This window comes from Monodelphis domestica, chromosome 2, assembly GCF_027887165.1.
Source record: "Monodelphis domestica isolate mMonDom1 chromosome 2, mMonDom1.pri, whole genome shotgun sequence".
Taxonomy (NCBI): Eukaryota; Metazoa; Chordata; class Mammalia; order Didelphimorphia; family Didelphidae; genus Monodelphis; species Monodelphis domestica.
Genome location: NC_077228.1, coordinates 9,694,369 through 9,712,632, shown reverse-complemented (window position 1 = coordinate 9,712,632; position 18,264 = coordinate 9,694,369). Strand labels below are relative to the sequence as shown.

Below are 18,264 nucleotides of genomic sequence, written 5' to 3'. Positions count from 1 at the left end.
TCTTCATCACTGTCTTCATGGGCGTCTTCATCGCCGTCTTCATGGGCGTCTTCATGGGCGTCTTCATCGCCATCTTCATGGGCATCCTCATCGCCGTCTTCGTCGGCATCTTCATCGCCGTCTTCATGGGCGTCTTCATGGGTGTCTTCATCGCCGTCTTCATGGGCGTCTTCATGGGCATCCTCATCACCGTCTTCGTCGGCATCTTCATCGCCGTCTTCATGGGAGTCTTCATCGGCGTCTTCATGGGCGTCTTCATCGCCATCTTCATGGGCATCCTCATCGCCGTCTTCGTCGGCATCTTCATCGCCGTCTTCATGGGCGTCTTCATCGGCGTCTTTGTCGGCATCTTCATCACCGTCTTCATCACCGTCTTCATCGCTGTCTTCATTGCCGTCTTCATGGGCGTCTTCATGGGCATCTTCATCGGCATCTTCATTGCCGTCTTCATGGGCGTCTTCATGGGCATCTTCATTGCTGTCTTCATCGGCGTCTTCATCGCCGTCTTCATGGGCGTCTTCATCGGCGTCTTCATCGGCGTCTTCATGGGCGTCTTCATCAGCCTCCTCTCTGGGCTAAGTCAGGGATCGGCTCCGCCCGGGCACCAGAGAGGCAGCATCGGGGTCCTCCACCCCCCTCTTCTGCTGTGGGGTCACCATGGAGGCCGTCAGAGGCCCAGGCGGCTCTAGCACAGCCCTGAGCAGTGTTTGCAGAGCAGCAGACTCTGGTCCTTGGCTGGTCTGGAAAGGCCCCCCCATGATGCCATCAATGTGCAAATCCAACCCCAAAGCAGCTGGCCTGGGGAGAGGCATGGTACAAGGCTAGCAAATCCTGGGTTCGAATCCGACACCTGGAGGTAGTAAGAGTCTACACTGAGCGTGGCTGAGCCTGTTTCCTCTTCTAGTTGGCTTTGGTGGTCCCTCCCCCTTCGGATCCAGGAATCCAGGATCCGACAAGCATTCATGCCAGCCCTGCCCCCTGGGGCTCTTGGGAAGTGTCTCCCACATCCATTTCGTTTTACTCCCACCCTTACCTTCTATCTCAAATTCATACTACCTATCAGTTCCAGGCATAAGAGCAGTGAGGGCTAGGCAGTGGGAGTGAAGTGACTCGCCCAGGGTCACACAGCGAGGAAGTGTCTGCGGCCGGATTTGAGCCTTGAACCTTCTGACGCCAGCCCTGGCTCTAGCCACTGAGCCATATAGCTGCCCCTCACCTACACGTTTCTATGCATGGTCAATGTAGAAATCTGGCTTGCAGGGGTCTTATTTTTTCCTTAGGCTTTTAAATGGAGGGATGGGGGCACAGAAAAGAAAGAAAATGAATGTTCATTGAAAAAAATGAGGTCTCTCCCAGTAGCATCCCAGCTTCCCTGGTTGTTTGATAGTCTGCCTTCATCTCTCCATCCCTTGGCCTGAATCCTTGCCCACCTCCCCCAGCAGTTCATTAGAAGGTCTCCGAGATCTCTTCCTGAAATCTGACCCCGCAGCCTTGACCCTCTTCCTGTACCTGTGAGTTATTATTCTTGTTGTTATGAGTGCTGATGTGCCACAAGTGAATTTTCTTCTGCCCAATAATCATGAAAAATTGTCCTAGAATCCAAAGTCTGCGGTTAGAACCGAGGGATCGTGTGGAACTATGAAAAGGGAGCTGGCTTTGGAGCCAGAGACCCTGGATTCAATCCTGCTGCTGGGCCGCTTTGTACAAGTTCCCCGACCTCTCTGGACCTGTTTCCTCGTCTCTTCAAGGGAGAGAGTTGTTCTAGGCATTCACGTCTGAATCCATCCCTGCCGCCCAAACAAGGTGCCGCCGTGCAAGGCTGCTTTCAAAGTCAGGAGAGGAGTCCTTGCCAACCAAAGGGAGCTTGTTCCGCTTCTGCTCCTGAACACTGCGCCGGGTTCAGAAAAGTTGCTGATCTATTCAAGATTGTCTCCCCTCCGGCTGATGTTTCTCAGGGTGCACAGAAAACCTAAGGAGACCCTGTTCTGTCTGAGAAGCCAAATAATTTTGTTTAATGGCTTCACACCGATGGAAATAATGGGGCCTCCGTGGTGGAAAAAGTCTTCCCCTTTGAAAGATGAGAGAGAGATATAGAGATGGAGATAAAAAGAGAGGGATGGATGGATGGATGGATGGATAGAAGATTCCATGGAGCTGAATGAATGCTTAGATGGGTGGGTGGATGGATGGATGGATGGATGGATGGATAGAAGATTCTATGGAGATGAATGAATGCTTAGATGGGTGGGTGGATGGATGGAGAGATGGATGGATAGAAGATTCTATGGAGCTGAATGAATGCTTAGATGGGTGGGTGGATGGATGGATGGATGGATGGATGGATGGATGGATGGATAGAAGATTCTATGGAGATGAATGAATGCTTAGATGGGTGGGTGGATGGATGGAGAGATGGATGGATAGAAGATTCTATGGAGCTGAATGAATGCTTAGATGGGTGGGTGGATGGATGGATGGATGGATGGATGGATGGATGGATGGATAGAAGATTCTATGGAGATGAATGAATGCTTAGATGGGTGGGTGGATGGATGGAGAGATGGATGGATAGAAGATTCTATGGAGCTGAATGAATGCTTAGATGGGTGGGTGGATGGATGGATGGATGGATGGATGGATGGATGGATGGATGGATAGAAGATTCCATGGAGCTGAATGAATGCTTAGATGGGTGGATGGATGGATGGATGGATGGATGGATGGATAGAAGATTCTATGGAGATGAATGAATGCTTAGATGGGTGGGTGGATGGATGGAGAGATGGATGGATAGAAGATTCTATGGAGCTGAATGAATGCTTAGATGGGTGGGTGGGTGGATGGATGGATGGATGGATGGATGGATGGATGGATAGAAGATTCTATGGAGATGAATGAATGCTTAGATGGGTGGGTGGATGGATGGATGGATGGATGGATAGAAGATTCCATGGAGCTGAATGAATGCTTAGATGGGTGGGTGGATGGATGGATGGATGGATGGATGGATGGATAGAAGATTCCATGGAGCTGAATGAATGCTTAGATGGGTGGGTGGGTGGATGGATGGATGGATGGATGGATGGATGGATGGATAGAAGATTCCATGGAGATGAATGAATGCTTAGATGGGTGGGTGGCTGGATGGATGGATATCGATAAAGGACTTGACGTGCAAATGAGACAATTCTTGCCCTCAGGAAACTTACACTCTTATGGAGGAAGGTAACCAGGAAGGGCTGCTGGAAAGGGATGGATGGGAAAAGATGCTTGCAGGAAAGGCAGGGCTGCCCTGTTTCTGGCTAGTTAAGGCCAAAAAGGGTTTCCACAGGCATGGAATGGAGCCTAGTTTCAGCTGGCCTATAGGAAACTGAAGAAAGTCCAGTATCTTTAAAAACATTTATTTACTCGTTGACAGTTGAATTCACTTTCCCCCAATGACATGCAAAAACAACTTCTAACTTTTTTTTAAATTTGAGTCTTGAATTCTCTCCCCCCCTCCCCACTCCCACCGAGATGGCAAGCAGTCTACTCCATATTCTATACATGCAGTCATGCAAAACACCTCTACACGAACCCTCTGGTAGAAAGAAACTCAAAAAAAAAATTAAGAAGAAAAGTGAAAAAATGTGCTTTGGTCTGGATTCAGATTCCGACGCTTTTTTCTCTGGAGGCAGACAACATCCTTTATCTTTATCCTGAGCCCTTTAGGATAGTTTTGGGTCCTTGTAATTCACCACAATTCCCGTTTTTCTCGGAGGCTTTGGATGTAGCCCTGTTGACTTTGTTGTCTTCTGCATTTATGTTTTGGTCTTCCCTGTTGCCAAAGCCACTTTCTATGCTGTTTCTTTTTCTGTTTGCTCATTTTCCAACATTTTTCTTTTCTTTTAGCTTAAAAAACTTCTGCTGGTGGGCTCTGCTCCCAGCTTCAGGTTCTCTGTGCCGCTCCCCTCAGAGCGGGGCCCGGGCTCTCTGCTTTCAGATCCTCCAGCGTGTGTGCCAGTGCTCCTCCTCACCCCGAGACTGCAGCCTAGATCTGTATTATGGGCGATGGGACAAGAGCAGAAGCCAGGAGGCCCAGGAACCTGGTGCTGCTTAGATGCAGCGTCAGGATGCGAATCAGCTCTCCTGACACTCTTCTTGCTATGATAATTCCCTTCAATAGACGTTAGTTAGGCGCCACTTACTGGGTGCCGGGCTTTATGCCGAGCCTGGGGACGCAGGAAGGAGCCAAAGACGGCCCTGCTCGCATGGGGACTCCAATCTCATGGGGTGGGGGGGGAGGCAACATGCACACCAATAGAGACAAAACAAGCGCTAGCCAGGATGAAGAGGAGAGAGTGAACAGAGGGAAGATGCTGCCCTCTTTGGAGAGGGGCCGGCGCAGCCTCTCCGGAGGGGCAGTGTGGGGACAGAGCCCTGCTCCAGGCCTTCCTAAAGTAGGTGTTGCTGGCCAAGTCCTCAGCCTCCAGGTGCCTCCTTTAAAGGGGAAACAGCAGCACCACCTTCGGGGCACGTTTGTTGGGACAAAAGCACCGGCGATTGGCAGTGGGAGAGGATCATTGAAAAGATGGCAGCCAGACAACCCTGAGTCATCACTGAAGTACGTGTGCAAGAGGGACAGCTAGGTGGCGTCCTTGTCAGGAAGACTCATTTTCCCAAGTTCAAATCCAATCTCAGGCACTTCCTAGCTGTGGGACTTTGGGCTAGTCACTTCACTCTGTTTTCCTCAGTTTCCTCATGCGTCAAATGAGCTGAAGAAGGAAACGGCAAATTGCTCTAATATCTTTGCCAAGAAAACTCCCATTGATTGGGCTTCCATGTTTATGTCAGACATGAGTAAACAACAAAGAATTTGAAAATGATTTAATAGTTGTCATCTACAGTGGTGGAGAGCCAGAGGACTTGGTTTCATATTCCATCTTTGATGCTTATATGAGTGTATGACCTTGGACAAATCACTTTACCTCCTCAGGCCTCAGTTTCCTCATCTGTAAAAGAAGAGAATCAGACTAGGTGCATTCTCAGGCCTCTTTTCAGCACTAGATTGAAGGTCTTATCAAGTTGAAAGTTCCCTATTTTTCCCCTAAATGTCTCTCAAATTTTTTATAGATGTTAATTAATAGTTGGGTGTCTGCTGGGTACAAAATGCTATCCTGGGTGGGAGGGTCACAGAACATTGGTCCAAAAAGTCAGATCATAGAATTTCAGAGCTGGAAGGTCCCCAGAGGCCATCCGGTCCAGAAAAGAAACCTTCCTTCCTTCCCTCCCTCCCTCCTTCCTTCCTTCCCTTCCTCCCTCCCTCCCTCCTTCCCTCCTTCCTTCCTCCCTCCCTCCCTCCTTCCTTCCTTCCTTCCTTCCTTCCTTCCTTCCTTCCTTCCTTCCCTCCTTCCCTCCTCCCTCCCTTCCTTCCTTCCTTCCTTCCTTCCTTCCTTCCCTCCTTCCCTCCTCCCTCCCTTCCTTCCCTCCTTCCCTCCTCCCTCCCTCCCTCCTTCCCTTCCTTCCTTCCTTCCTTCCCTCCTTCCCTCCTCCCTCCCTTCCTTCCTCCCTTCCTTTCTCCCTCCCTCCCTCCCTCCTTCTCCCTCCCTCCCTCCCTCCTTCTCCCTCCCTCCCTCCCTCTCTCCCTCCCTCCCTCCCTCCTTCCTTCCCTCCCTCCCTCCCTTCTTCCTTCCTTCCTTCCTTCCTTCCTTCCTTCCTTCCTTCCTTCCTTCCTTCCTTCCTTCCTTCCTTCCTTCCTTCCTTCCTTCCTTCTGTTCTTGTGAAGTCAAGATTTGACATTTCTCCCTTGGAGGATCAGCCATCAGCTCCTTTGTTCCCTCCCTGCATAGCTTACCAACAAATGGGTTGCTTTTCCAGCATTTGCTCATAATTCATGTCCAAGATAAAATCAGAGCAATGCAATCAGTTTGGGCTGTTCCAGCCTCCCTGTCCACACTGCCTGGTGCTTTATTTGCATGAGCTGCAAGCTTCAAACAAGTTGTTCTTGTTTTTTGATTAGGAGGCTAATTAGGGTGATCGTCCCTCCAAGGTACCTCCTTATTTGGAAAGCAGGCAGAGGTAGCCTGGCAAAGAATTCTGGTATCTCATATCTAGAGCTGGAGGCGCCTTCCAGGTTTTCTAGTCAAGTCCACAAACAGCAAGTGAGTGCTCAGTGTGTGTTAGGTCCAGACCTAAACTCTGGGAATGCAAACAGAAGCAGAAAGACAGTTCCTGCCCTCCGGGAGCTTACATTCTAGTGGGGCAAGGCAAGGAAGGAGGGGAGAGCCTGGAATGGAGCCATGACTGGCTTGGAAACTCTTCTTAAAAGGGATGTCCTGGACAGAACCATCCAGTCAAAAAAAGGGCCATGGCGGGGAAAGTGCTTCTGATGGGAGAAGCCCAGGAATGAGGGCATTTCCAGGAAAAAGAGACTGTGTGGAGGCTCAGGAGTAGAGCCTGGAGAGGACTGAAAACTTGGGCATTTAAGAAATGCTTATTGACTCACCAAGATTGCCCAGGTGGTTAAGCCTTGAAGGGAGGATTTCATTCCAGATCTTCTGACCAACTCCAGAGCCAGAAGCCCTAGACTGGAATCCTGATTGGTTGAACGAGTCTGGATCTTGCATCTCTGGGTCTCAGTTTCCTTATTTGTAAAGTGGGGATAGTCATAGTCACTAGAGGGTGGTGAGGCTAAATTTGGACAGTGTACTAAAAGGGAATTGTAAACTGTCAAGTACTAAGTCAAGGATTAGTTAGTTATTCACAGAGTAAAACTCAGCCCTTCCTGACCCCATTCCTGCCTTGAACCTGCTCTGGCATTTTGGCAACTTGAAGGCTAAGAGTTACACCAATGGGCTCCAAACTTTTCCAGCCCCCAGGAGCCCAAAGAAATGTGAACTATGGCTAATTGTACAGTTTCTTCCACTATAAAATGGGGGCTAGCACCCTTCGCAGGGATGTCATGAGGATCAGAAGAGATGTTGCTTAGCACGGTGCCTGGCACATCGGGGTTGCCACATATTCCCTTTCCCCAGTTGTCAGGCTCTACTATTAAGTACAGAAGGCACCTGACCAGCAGAGAGTGGCAGTAGTAAGGGGCCAGGAAGAACTCAAGCAAGACGTCAGTTTCAGAGAACCAGGTTGGAGCTACCATATGATCCTCTATTCAGAAACCTTCAGGGGTCCCCCAGTGCCTCTTCTGAGAAAACCTCCCTCTTAAAGCCCTGTCCAGTCTGGCTCCCTCCCACGTTTCCAGGCTTATTTCCCATCCTTCTTCTGCCAGCACTTCCTGACCCCATCACCACGCTTTTCTGATATATGGCATCCCTCGACCTGCCCTTGCGTTTGAGCCAGGGGGTCCCCCCCATCCTAAGTGTCTCCCCCTCCCCCCTCTACCTGAAGCCTGCCTCAAAGCGCCCCTGCTGAGGTATTCCTGACAGCCCCCTCTCTCCGTCCTGTCACTGTCACTCTGTGTAATTTATACTTCTTCCAGGTCATAGCCCCGGGAGAATGTGAACTGCTCCAGCGACTTGCTCTTGTATTGATTTCCAGCACCTCCACCTTAATGGGTCCCTAATAAGTACTTGTTGGTTTGAATTGAGCCTGGCCTGTCACATTCAATAGATTTTGTGGAACTTCTGCTGATCTGGCCTAATAGGACCAGGAAGCAGGAAGGTTCCTGGGTTAATGATGACGCACTGAAGCGGAGCAGATTTGGGAGGGCTGCCTTTGACGCTGGTTCCCCATTCATTCCCCTTTGCCGAGAGCGCCGTGCAAGGGCTGGGGAGAGGTCCAAGGAAACAGCCCTCTGGCTGTCCGACTGTCCCAGAAGAGGAAGCAGAGGAGAAGAGGCTGGACCCAGGAGGTGCCTTTCCGCTCTCCCCTGTGTTCTGGGGCTGCCTGGGTCCCTCTCGCCTCTCTCCGGGGGACTTTCAGCAGTAGATTCAGTCACGAGGCCGGGGCGGCACATCTCTGCTCTGTGTGTTCCTGGCCATGCTGGGTGAACCTCTGCTTCCCTCACTGCCCGAGGGGAGGAGCTGGGCTGCGGGAGCCAGGGGAGCCCCCGGTCTGCAGCTCACAGCGTCAGCGCCGGGGCTCTGGGCCCGTTCGGCGCCGTGCCATCGAGTGCAGACCCGGAGGAAGCCGGCTGGATGGCTGATGGAGCTGGTAAGTCCGTCTTTGCAGAGCGAGGGATCATTGCCAGATCTCTGCAGCAGCGGTCAGCTGTGATTCTCCTACCGACCAAGGCTCGGGGGGTCCTAGAATAGGCCGGCTTGTCGGAGGATTCAGCGGGCGTCGGTGAACAGAAAATCGTTTGTTTTTCCTGCCAACTTTCCGGAGCCCGGCTTAAGAACCCAGGCGCCCTAGCTCCCAGTTCCAGAGTCCTTCCCTCCACGAGGACGAGGCTCTTTCCAGAGCTCGATGGCAGCCTTTTCTCGGGGCTTCTGGATCATTCTTGGGGGACAGCTTGAATAGTGTGCGCAGAACCCAGAGGGAGTCAGTTCCATTACCCAGCATGATGCCCCAAGTGTTGGGGACAGGAGGAGACCTGGGGGGCAAGAAAAGGAAACGCGAGTCCATTCAGGACCTGCCACATGCCAGACGCTATGCTGAGAGCTTACGATGACTCTCTTGATCTTCACGTCAGACTCGGGAGGCTGTTATATCCCCATTTTACAGAGAAGGAAACTGAGGCGGGCGGGGGTGAGGTCACGAGTGGAAGGGTCTGACCTTCCAATGGTTCTCTCTAAGCAGCTGAAGGCAGTTTCCTATTTTCAGACGCTCCTGACTGGAACATCCTGGTGGTGCCCATCGTGGCGGCTCTCATCGTGGTGGGGATCTTCTCTGCACCGGGCATGCGGGCCAAGTAAGTGGATTCAGCTCATGGCACCAGCGGCCACCCCCGGGCACGGCCACAGGGTGGAAGCCAGCACTCGGCCTGCGGCGGGGCAGGAAGTGCAGCTACTGCGCCCAACGGCCTTCCGCCAGCCACTCCTACAAAGCCGCCAGTCTTCGAGCAAAAGCATCGGCCATTTTGCTGAGCCTCTTCATGAGGGCAAATCATGCCCTTCCAGGGAATCCCCAGGCCTGGGGGGCCCCGCGGGGGCTCCTAACTGGCTGCTTTCATTGCAGGGTGACAGCCGTCCTCTCTTCCCTACAACCCCAATGGTGCGGCCAAGAGATTCCGGACCCGGCGAACAGCATGTGGGCCAAGAAGTACTCCGTCGTCCAAGTAAGTGCCGGCTCGCCTGCCTGACCCCTCGCCTCACAGATGGGAGACGGAGGCTAAGAGGTGGCCGGGCTGCAGAGTGACCCATGAGCCCCCGAGTTCTCCCCACTCGCAGCCCCGGCCAAGCAGAGAACAGGGAGCTTTTCTGAGCCAGATCCCTAGCGATTCAAGGCAGGGCAGAAGCATGCAAGTACCAGACTGAAGTCGAGAGGACTTGTTGTTGATGTTATCATTATCCTCATTATTATTACTATTACCATTATTATTATCACCATTACTATCACTATTACTATTATTGTTGTTGTCATTATTATTATCATGATTATTACTATTATTATCATTATCCTCATTATTACTATTACCATTACTATTATCACCATTACTATCACTATTACTATTATTGTTGTTGTCATTATTATTACTATTATTATTATCATGATTATTACTATTATTATCATTATCCTCATTATTACTATTGCCATTATTATTATCACCATTACTATCACTATTACTATTATTGTTGTTGTCATTATTATTCTCATGATTATTACTATTATTATCATTATCCTCATTATTACTATTACCATTATTATTATCACCATTACTATCACTATTACTATTATTGTTGTTGTCATTATTATTACTATTATTATTATCATGATTATTACTATTATTATCATTATCCTCATTATTACTATTACCATTATTATTATCACCATTACTATCACTATTACTATTATTGTTGTTGTCATTATTATTACTATTATTATTATCATGATTATTACTATTATTATCATTATCCTCATTATTACTATTACCATTATTATTATCATCATTATTACTATTATTGTTGCTATTATTATTACTATTTTATTATCATTATTATCATCATTATTATTATCCTCATTATTATTACTATTATCATCATCATCATCGATAAGGATACCGAGCCCAGCCACTAGAGCCCAGCCACTCCTCCCGACTATCCTGGCCCCAGGCTGCTGCTCTGGTGTTCTTTCCAGGACACCCTGGGGGAAGTCCGGGTTCTTTTCACCTGAGGGAATATCCAGGGAAAACTTGGTCAAAGAGAGTTCTTTGAGCCGGGCCTCCCTAGAGGAGGAAATGTCCCTCCTTCCTCTCTTGCCAGCCACGATGCTACTGACGGATTTGGAAGCCAGGCCATCCTTTGGTTACTCATAAACCTTCAGTCTCACTTGGCTCCAAGGCAGAAGAGTGGCCGGGGCCAAGCAGGGGGGTTCAGGGACTTGGCCAGGGTCGCCCAGCTGGGAAGTGTCTGAGGCCAGATGGGAACCCAGAACTGTAAGGATAAGGCAGAATAAGGGTTTGCAGCTAAATTCTCCTCTTTCCCTCTTACAGACAGCCTTTGCATGTTCCTCTCTCATCCGTCCTCTTACAGGACCTCAGTCTCTGGGCCTCCCCGAAGCCCCCTCCCTCCCTTTTATTTGTGTGCTTTGCTCCAGGGGATGCTTGGCTGGGGTATGGGGAAGAGAGAGCCCTCAGGGGTCCCTTTGGGATCGGTCTGCACCTCTCACACACTTCCTTCTTTCCATCAGGGGGACGTTCAGTTCCATTTGGACAATCTTTCCAGCAGCTGTTTTACCGGCTCTGAAGAACCTGAAACGCTTGAGATCAAAGAAGTTCTCCACAAAGCAGCCATGACCCTCTGGGAGACACACCCCGTGCGTGGCCCGAGACACCCCGACTTCCTCAAGACAGAGAGCCAACACCCGCTTCCCGCTGTTGGGGCAGAACGTGGGGGCCCCCCGCCCATGACCCCTGGGCCGTGCCAGGCTGAGAGAGGAGAAGGGGTGGCTCCGTGCCAGGCGATGGACTCCGGGGGGGCAGAAGCCAGACCCCCGAAGGCAGGAGGCCCAGGCAGCCTCCGGAGCGGCATCCCAGTGTGCTCCGTGCCCGCCAGTGTGGATTACTTGCCTTCCCACCTAGACTACATGCCCTCCGTCGCTGCTGAGCCTCCAGAAGACGGCGAGCTGCAGGGCCTCTCCTTCTCCATCTTCCCGAAGGGCTCTTTTCAGCCACTCATCTGTGGAGACAAGCTGACCCTGGACAGAGTGAAGATTGACTCTGGGGCCCTTCCTCACTGACGCCGCCTTGCTCTCCGTCTCCCGGCCTGGAGAGCCGTGGCCAGCAGCCACACCAAAGCGAGGGCTCTCCCCCTCCGAAGACCACACAGCTGGCTCTAGGAGCCAAGGACGACTCCTGCTTTATCTTCATGAGATGCAGCCCCAGCAGGTGTTGTTGAGAGAACCTGAGTCCCTCAAGGGACAGGGCAGGATCGCTGGTTCTCTTTGTACCCCCAGAAAGACGTGGGCTTATTGTACCCCCAGAATGCCGTGGGCTTGTTGTACCCCCAGAAAGCCGTGGGCTTATTGAACCCCCAGAAAGCCGTGGGCTTATTGTACCCCCAGAATGCCATGGGCTTGTTGTACCCCCAGAATGCCATGGGCTTATTGTGCCCCCAGAATGCCATGGGCTTATTGTACCCCCAGAAAGTCGTGGGCTTATTGTACCCCCAGAAAGTCATGGGCTTATTGTAGCCCCATAATGCCGTGGGCTTGTTGTACACCCAGAATGCCGTGGGCTTGTTGTAGCCCCAGAATGCCGTGGGCTTGTTGTACCCCCAGAATGCCGTGGGCTTGTTGTACCCCCAGAAAGCCATGAGCTTGTTATACCCCCAGAATGCCATGGACTTATTATACCCCCAGAAAACCGTGGGTTTGTTGTACCCCCAGAAAGCCATGGGCTTCATAAACAAAGATTTTTCCTGATTTAACTTCTTCCTCAAAAAGTTTTAGGAGAGGGCAGCTCGTTGGCTCAGCGGATGGAGAAATCCTAGCTTTGGGACCCCAGACAATTCATCCCCCTTGCCCAGCCCTGGCCCCTCTTCTGCCTTAGAACCAACACACAATACTGATTCCAAGACAGATGGGGAAGGTTTTAAAAAAGCTGTAGGAGAAGCGACCAAATCTGCTCGGTTCTGGAAACAACATGGCAACCCATCCGTTGGGTGATAGAGAAACCCAACAATTTTCTAGGTTCAGAACACCACAAATGGGGCGAGTGCCTGGAGCAGTGAGGGAGACGCAGCAGCTGGAGACAAGGATGGCGGACGAGAAGCCACCTTCTGTCCGGAGGAGACCCCGAAGGCCGCGTCGTCCTCAGAGCTCGCAACCGGGGCTATGGGCCGACACTATTTCTGAAGCCTTTTCCTTGTGTCAGGGGGGAAGAGGGCTGAGGAGGCCTGAGATGAGGGCAGAAGAGACTCAAAGGGATGCTTTACAGAGAGCGCCATGTCCTCCTCCCAGCAGCCCCTCCGGGACGGCCAGGGAGGAGGGCTAAGTGGGCTCTGCTCCCCGCAGGAGTCAAACCAGCAAGGCTCTGGGTTCCAATCCTGACTGCATTTCCTCCTGCATGAAGGGAAGCGTTGTCCTGGGAGTCCTGAGGGCCGGTCACTTCCTTCCTCCTGCTGCCTAGGAGGATTTAGGAGAAACTGGCTGGCAGCAAGGCCAGGAGGGGAACCCCAACATAGAAACCAGGTTTCAGGGTGGGGAAGGGGTGTAAAAATGGGAAATGATTTAAAATAAAGGATGGCGCTCCCGTTCACTGGGTGGGAGTCTTGGGGTGTCCCTCTCCTCGCCCCTCCCTGTGGACTGTCGCCTTCCACAGAGGTGGTTAGAAGCAGGACTTTTGTTTGGAAAACCAGTTTAGTCAAGAGGAGAAGCCACACCTTCCTGCGGTCACCCAGGAGACGGCCCATGGGCTGCCCCACCCAGCTGTGCACCAGAGAGCAGCAGAGGAGAGGTGGCTCAGGGGATGGGAGGTCCTACTGAGGCTGGATTGGAACCCAGGACCTCCCATCTGTTGGACCGGCTCTCTGGCCCCTCAATTCCTTTTTCTGAAACGAGCCTCATCTCTGGGGGTATTGAAGCTCTCACATAGTTCTTCAGTGCCTCCAAGCTTCACTACAAATATGGCTCCTGAGCTCGTCTCCAGGGATCCAGGGGCTCCCCCCAAATACTCCCTTGCAGGGAAAGGTGCCGAGGGTAAACAGTGGTCACTCCTTGAGCAAGGAGGAGGGGGAGAGGGAGGATGAGCCTAGAAGTGGCTCTTCACGGTGAATCTTTCCATTTCTGGGCTCCGTCTCGTGCGAGAAGAGTTCATGCTCACCGTTGGCCTCTGTGGATTTCCAGGGCTCCCCCAAACTCAAGCCAGAGAAAATATTGGGGTTCAAATCTCCCCCAGCTTAGAGATTTTGTCCAATAGCTCTTCCTCCCCTCCGTCATCTTGAGCTGTGGGAGTCATGCTCACTCTCCTTTGGTGGGCGGCCTTTCTTCTTCCCAGAATGCTCCACTCCCACGTCAAGGGGAGGCTTCTTTGGTCCTGGGATGGGGGTGGGGGGGCGCCATTCTGCCAAGTCTTCAGAGTCACAGGCAGGACCCTACATGCCCCTCCATCGTCCAAGCTGAGACTCCCCGTGTTTGTTCTTGGAAGGGAGCAATTACAGACAAAAGCAGCCCCTGCTGGCAGGGCATCCTGCCTTGTCCCAGGACACTGAGCCCCGCACTCTGCAAGGGGGTAGGGGGGCGCGGAGACCCCTCCCTGCGGCTGGGGCTGCCCCCGGCCCCCACCCCCTGACGATGGATCAGCGAGCCATTGCGGACTCTGCCTTCTGGAGGGCGATGGGCTGCCGCCGCATCCCCCATTTCTCCCCGGTTTGTGTTTGGCTTGAGAACGTGCCATTGACAAACGATGTTAACTGTGTTAAAAGACCAGCCCAAACTCAGTGCAGTCAAAGACGCCCCTTTCAGCAGCGGATGCGACACCTTGCCCAGATCAGCAGAAGCAAACCTGGAGGCCCAGCCCAGCCAAAGCCGCCCCTCATGTCTGGCGGCCCAGCCCAGCCAAAGCCGCCCCTCACGGCCAGAGCATCCCCTGCCTAACGGCAGCCCCGTTCTCGGCAGCCCTTTCTGGAGGCTCCTCCATCAAGGCCGAGTCGTCCCCCCTCGAGTCTTCTCCAGACCACCAGGAAATCTCGTCCCTTAGAACCACCAGTGGCTCTGCTTCCTTCCAGGAGCAGGCACTGCAGGGGCCCCTCTAGTCAGTGGTCAGTCTGGAGCCGGGAACACCGATCGTTCCCAGACTCCCACTCCTGTCAGTGCCGGCTGTGTCTGCACCAGAGGCATCCACGCCAGGCTTCACTGGGCCTTCCAGGGCCTCCCGGCTCCTGTCAGTTAGCAAAGGAAACCCTGCCCCCCAATCTCGTTCTTTGTAGGATAGTCCTGGGCATCGAAGGGCTCGTCGGCGCCACTTTTCCTCGCCCTTCCCCCTGTCTTGGAACGGTGAAAAGCTCTCAAGGAGCCCCGAACACATGTTCCCTGTTCCTCCAGCGTCTGGAGCTCCCCCCGAGGGCCCCGGGGAAAGGCTTCCTCCTCGGGTGCACCACCAGTAGCTACAGAAGTTCCAGCAGGTAGCCGAGGGTGGACCCCTGCCCACTGCAACCCCCACCTCCGCCCTTTTCCATCCTCAGTCCACGCCGGGGATTCCGGAGTCAAAACGCCATCGAGCTCTCCGCTTCAACTTTACGCATCCCTTTCGCCATCCCCCCAAGCCCACTCCAAATGCCGAGCAAGGCTGCAGACCCGACGCTCGAGCTCTAGGGCGCTTGAACACTCTCCTTCCCATTGTTTCCTGACCATTTCCAGAGGAGTCTAGAAAGGCGCCTTGGGGGACCAGCAGGAAGGGGCAGCCCATCCCCCGCATCTCCTGAGCTAACCCTAACCCTAAATACGTGCTGATTCAGGAGCCCCCCAAGCCATCTGGTGCTGAAATTCACCATTGGCGAAGGCGTCCCTCCCCCGATTTCAGAGATGCTCTGCCTCATCCGTCCTTCCCGGCTTCATGAGGCTCAGGAGTCAGAAATGAACGTTGGGGCCGTAATATGGAACAAGGATGTTGGCACTTGACCTTAAATGGCCGACAGAAAAGTCACTGCGTAGAGAGTACACAAACTGTCCTGCCTTTGCATCTCGGTTTCACTAGCATTTTTAACCCCTCACCTTCCGTCTCAGTCAATACCGTGTATTTGTTCTGAGGCAGAAGAGCGGTCAGGGCTGGGCAATGGCGGCTAAGTGACTTGCCCAGGGTCACCCAGCTGGGAAGTGTCTGAGGCCTGGCTACTGAGCTACCCAGCCGCCTCCTTCACTAGCATTTTGATTACAAAAAACTTGATTCCAGGGATAGCCACATGGTTTAGTGGGTTTAGAGCCAGCCTAGAGATTGGTGTCCTGGGTTCAAAACCAAGCCCAGAGCCTTCCTAGCAGTGCAACTGGGGCACTTCTAGTTAAAGCTAGCCTTCCCAGCTTCCACAGCACTCATTCTAAGACAAAGGCAAGGGTGTGTCTATAAACTTCAGCGAACACCCACAAAACTAGGCAGGAAGTCCTAAAGTTACTCTGGAGCTGAAGGCACTCCAGGTCGTCTCCAAGCCCAACCCAAGCTGGTTCTGGCATTAGCCTCGCTGCCCCAAGTTCCAGGCCAACACTGAAGAGCTGGTGACAGGCTTCTGGGCCTTGGAGAAAACTCCCATCCGGACAGGCCAGCTTGAGCACACTCCGGGCTCTTCTCCCCTCAAAGCAGCCTCCCACCCCCAAAGCTCCCAAACTTCTCCCCTTCCAGAGACCCCTTGAATCCTTCCCTGTGGAAACCGGCCCTGCCATCAGCCAGGCGAGGCAGGCGTCCTCTAAAAGCCCTCCATCCTGGCTTCTCAAGCTCTCCGCTGGATTCCTATTGCGGATGGGCAGGAACACTCGCGGTCTCCGGCTTCGATAAGCCCAGTGGGGCCGTTTCAATTCTTAAGGCTACTGAATTTGTGGCCCAATTGCCCGAACAATGGTACTTCCCCCCCCCCCACCTCAATACTACGTAGGTGTTGGTTCAAAGTAGAATGAGGCAGTGTTAGAGAATGGGGATGCAGGGACTTGCTCAGGATCACACAGAAGGCGTCCGAGGCGATTTGAACAGAGGCCTTCCCATCTCTAGGCCTGGTTCTCATTCCTTGCTGCCCCCCACTTCGGATTCAAATCCTCCAGCTGTGACTGGTCTGATCACCACCAGCACCTCCCCCATCCCAACGAAGGCAGGCGCTGAGTAAACCAAATTGCCGGTTGGTTTCTCCCCCTCGAACACGGGCCATGCCGACCCCCTAAAACCACAGCGGTGAAGAACCAGCGAACACATGACTAAATGGGCTCCTATTTCAAACTGTTTTCATGACTGTTTAAAGAGAGCATGAAAATAAACCTTTATTTTGCGTTTTCACCCACCAAAGAGATGTTCACAGTTTTAGCGCGACACAAATGAACCGAGTCAGATTTACAACTATCAGAGAAACGGAGCAACTTTCAAGTACACGCTGGCTTGAAAAGCACTGTGTATGTGACATATTAAGCCAAATATTGCTGTGGTGTTTGTCAGAAGGGAGTGGAGGCGACTTCTGGGCCGAGAAGCCTGGACTCGGCCCTTTATTTGCTTGCATACTTGAAGGCGGAAGGGCTGCGGTGACAATGAAAACAGTAAGCAATCCAAGGTGGAAAAGATAAAGTGCTATCTGGATGTTTTCCACATCTGTGCTTTGGAAAGCGGGGACCCCCGTCGCTGGGCTAGCGGAGGAGCGAGCCCGGGGCTGGGGGGTCTCCACGTCCACCCGCTAGCAGGTACTTCAAGATTGTTCTAGGTTAGCACCAAAGCAGAACATGCTCAGTGTCGAGATGGCCAACACCAGCACAGAGAGATCGCTCGAAGGTGAGAATCAAGTTCCTTACTGTGTCGTATTCTCCTTTCTAAACATTAAACCAAATGAACGCGTGAAAGATCGAATATGTGTGTTAATACTCTCGAACAAGTAACTTTTTGGTAGAAAACATCTAGTGAAGCCAGCCAGTGTGTGATGTTCTCCAGTACTCGGCCTGTCCTGTACAATCGTGTTGTTTGTTTAAATAGGGCATTGTTTTCCTAACTAACCTCGATAAAAAAAATTACAAATGAGCCATTGAAAATATTGAACGTTCAATGAAAATCGAGTTTCCTATCATCCTACCGAATGTGGCAAACCAAAAAGGAAGTCTTGCTCAACTCCAAGGTCAGCCTTCAGAAAGTGGTGATGCTCCTGTTCACAGGGAGAAATTATCCACCTCATTTTCCAGGAGGGGAGAAGGGGGGGAGGGGGGAGAGAACAAACACATTCATTTGCCAGTAACGGGATCCCCCCAAATGGAAGTAATAGAGCAAATTCAGAACACAGTAAGAGGTTTTTGGTATGTATTTCAGGCAGCATGCTAGAGTTCCCACTTCGGAACAGTCTGCTTCTCTTTCAGGAAATTAAAGGCTTCCCTCTTCCTCCCCGGCTAGCCAAGTGCCCTCTGGCTTCTTCAGGACTCCGGGTCCAAATAATGCAGCCCCCGCTGTTGCCATCAACCTTTGACACAGTCTCCTCTCGCTGTAGCAGTTGAAATATGCTGCAAACCCAATCAAGCCCTTCCCCAACCCAAGCCTAGAGAATGACCCCCACCCCCACTCTGCACGACAGGATCATTTGTCTCACCAACAGTAAGCAGTTTCAACAACTTACCAAACAAGTCATCTAATTTGGGTTTTTTTAAACCGAGGGAATTCGGTGTACATCCAAGTGTAGACAAGTTGCAACGGCGAAGAAGGCCTAACTTTGCCTAACGAACCATGCACTGGCGCTGGGTCAGTTATGTGACTCCACCAAGGTGCTTGGAGTCTCTCCGAGCACGGCCGCTGCCTGTCTAGGAGCGCTGGCCTACGAGGCGGCGACCAGGACAGGCAGGCCGGCCCAGGGAAGACTCCACACAGCGTCCAGTTTGTCCATTTGACACATGGACAAACGGCAAAGCAGGTTCTAAAGAAAACAGATGGCGTCCAATATCTAAAACCAGTCGGGAGTTGAGGGAAAACATCTAAAATCCTTAATTAAAAAACACAAATGAAATGAAAGC

The 18,264-nt window shown here is 52.0% G+C and overlaps 1 protein-coding gene across 1 annotated transcript in view; it reads left to right on the top strand.

Annotated features, from left to right (window-relative positions):
- The window catches only part of IL12RB2 (interleukin 12 receptor subunit beta 2), a 77,609-nt gene extending 65,594 nt beyond the window's left edge, over nt 1-12,015 (top strand). The window contains exons 13-15 of the mRNA XM_056814972.1: nt 8,758-8,845; nt 9,112-9,211; nt 10,783-12,015. Coding sequence (XP_056670950.1) covers nt 8,758-8,845; nt 9,112-9,211; nt 10,783-11,331 — 737 coding nt within the window. The 3' untranslated portion in view covers nt 11,332-12,015. The remainder of the gene's footprint in view (nt 1-8,757; nt 8,846-9,111; nt 9,212-10,782) is intronic.
- The last annotated feature ends 6,249 nt before the right edge of the window (nt 12,016-18,264 follow it).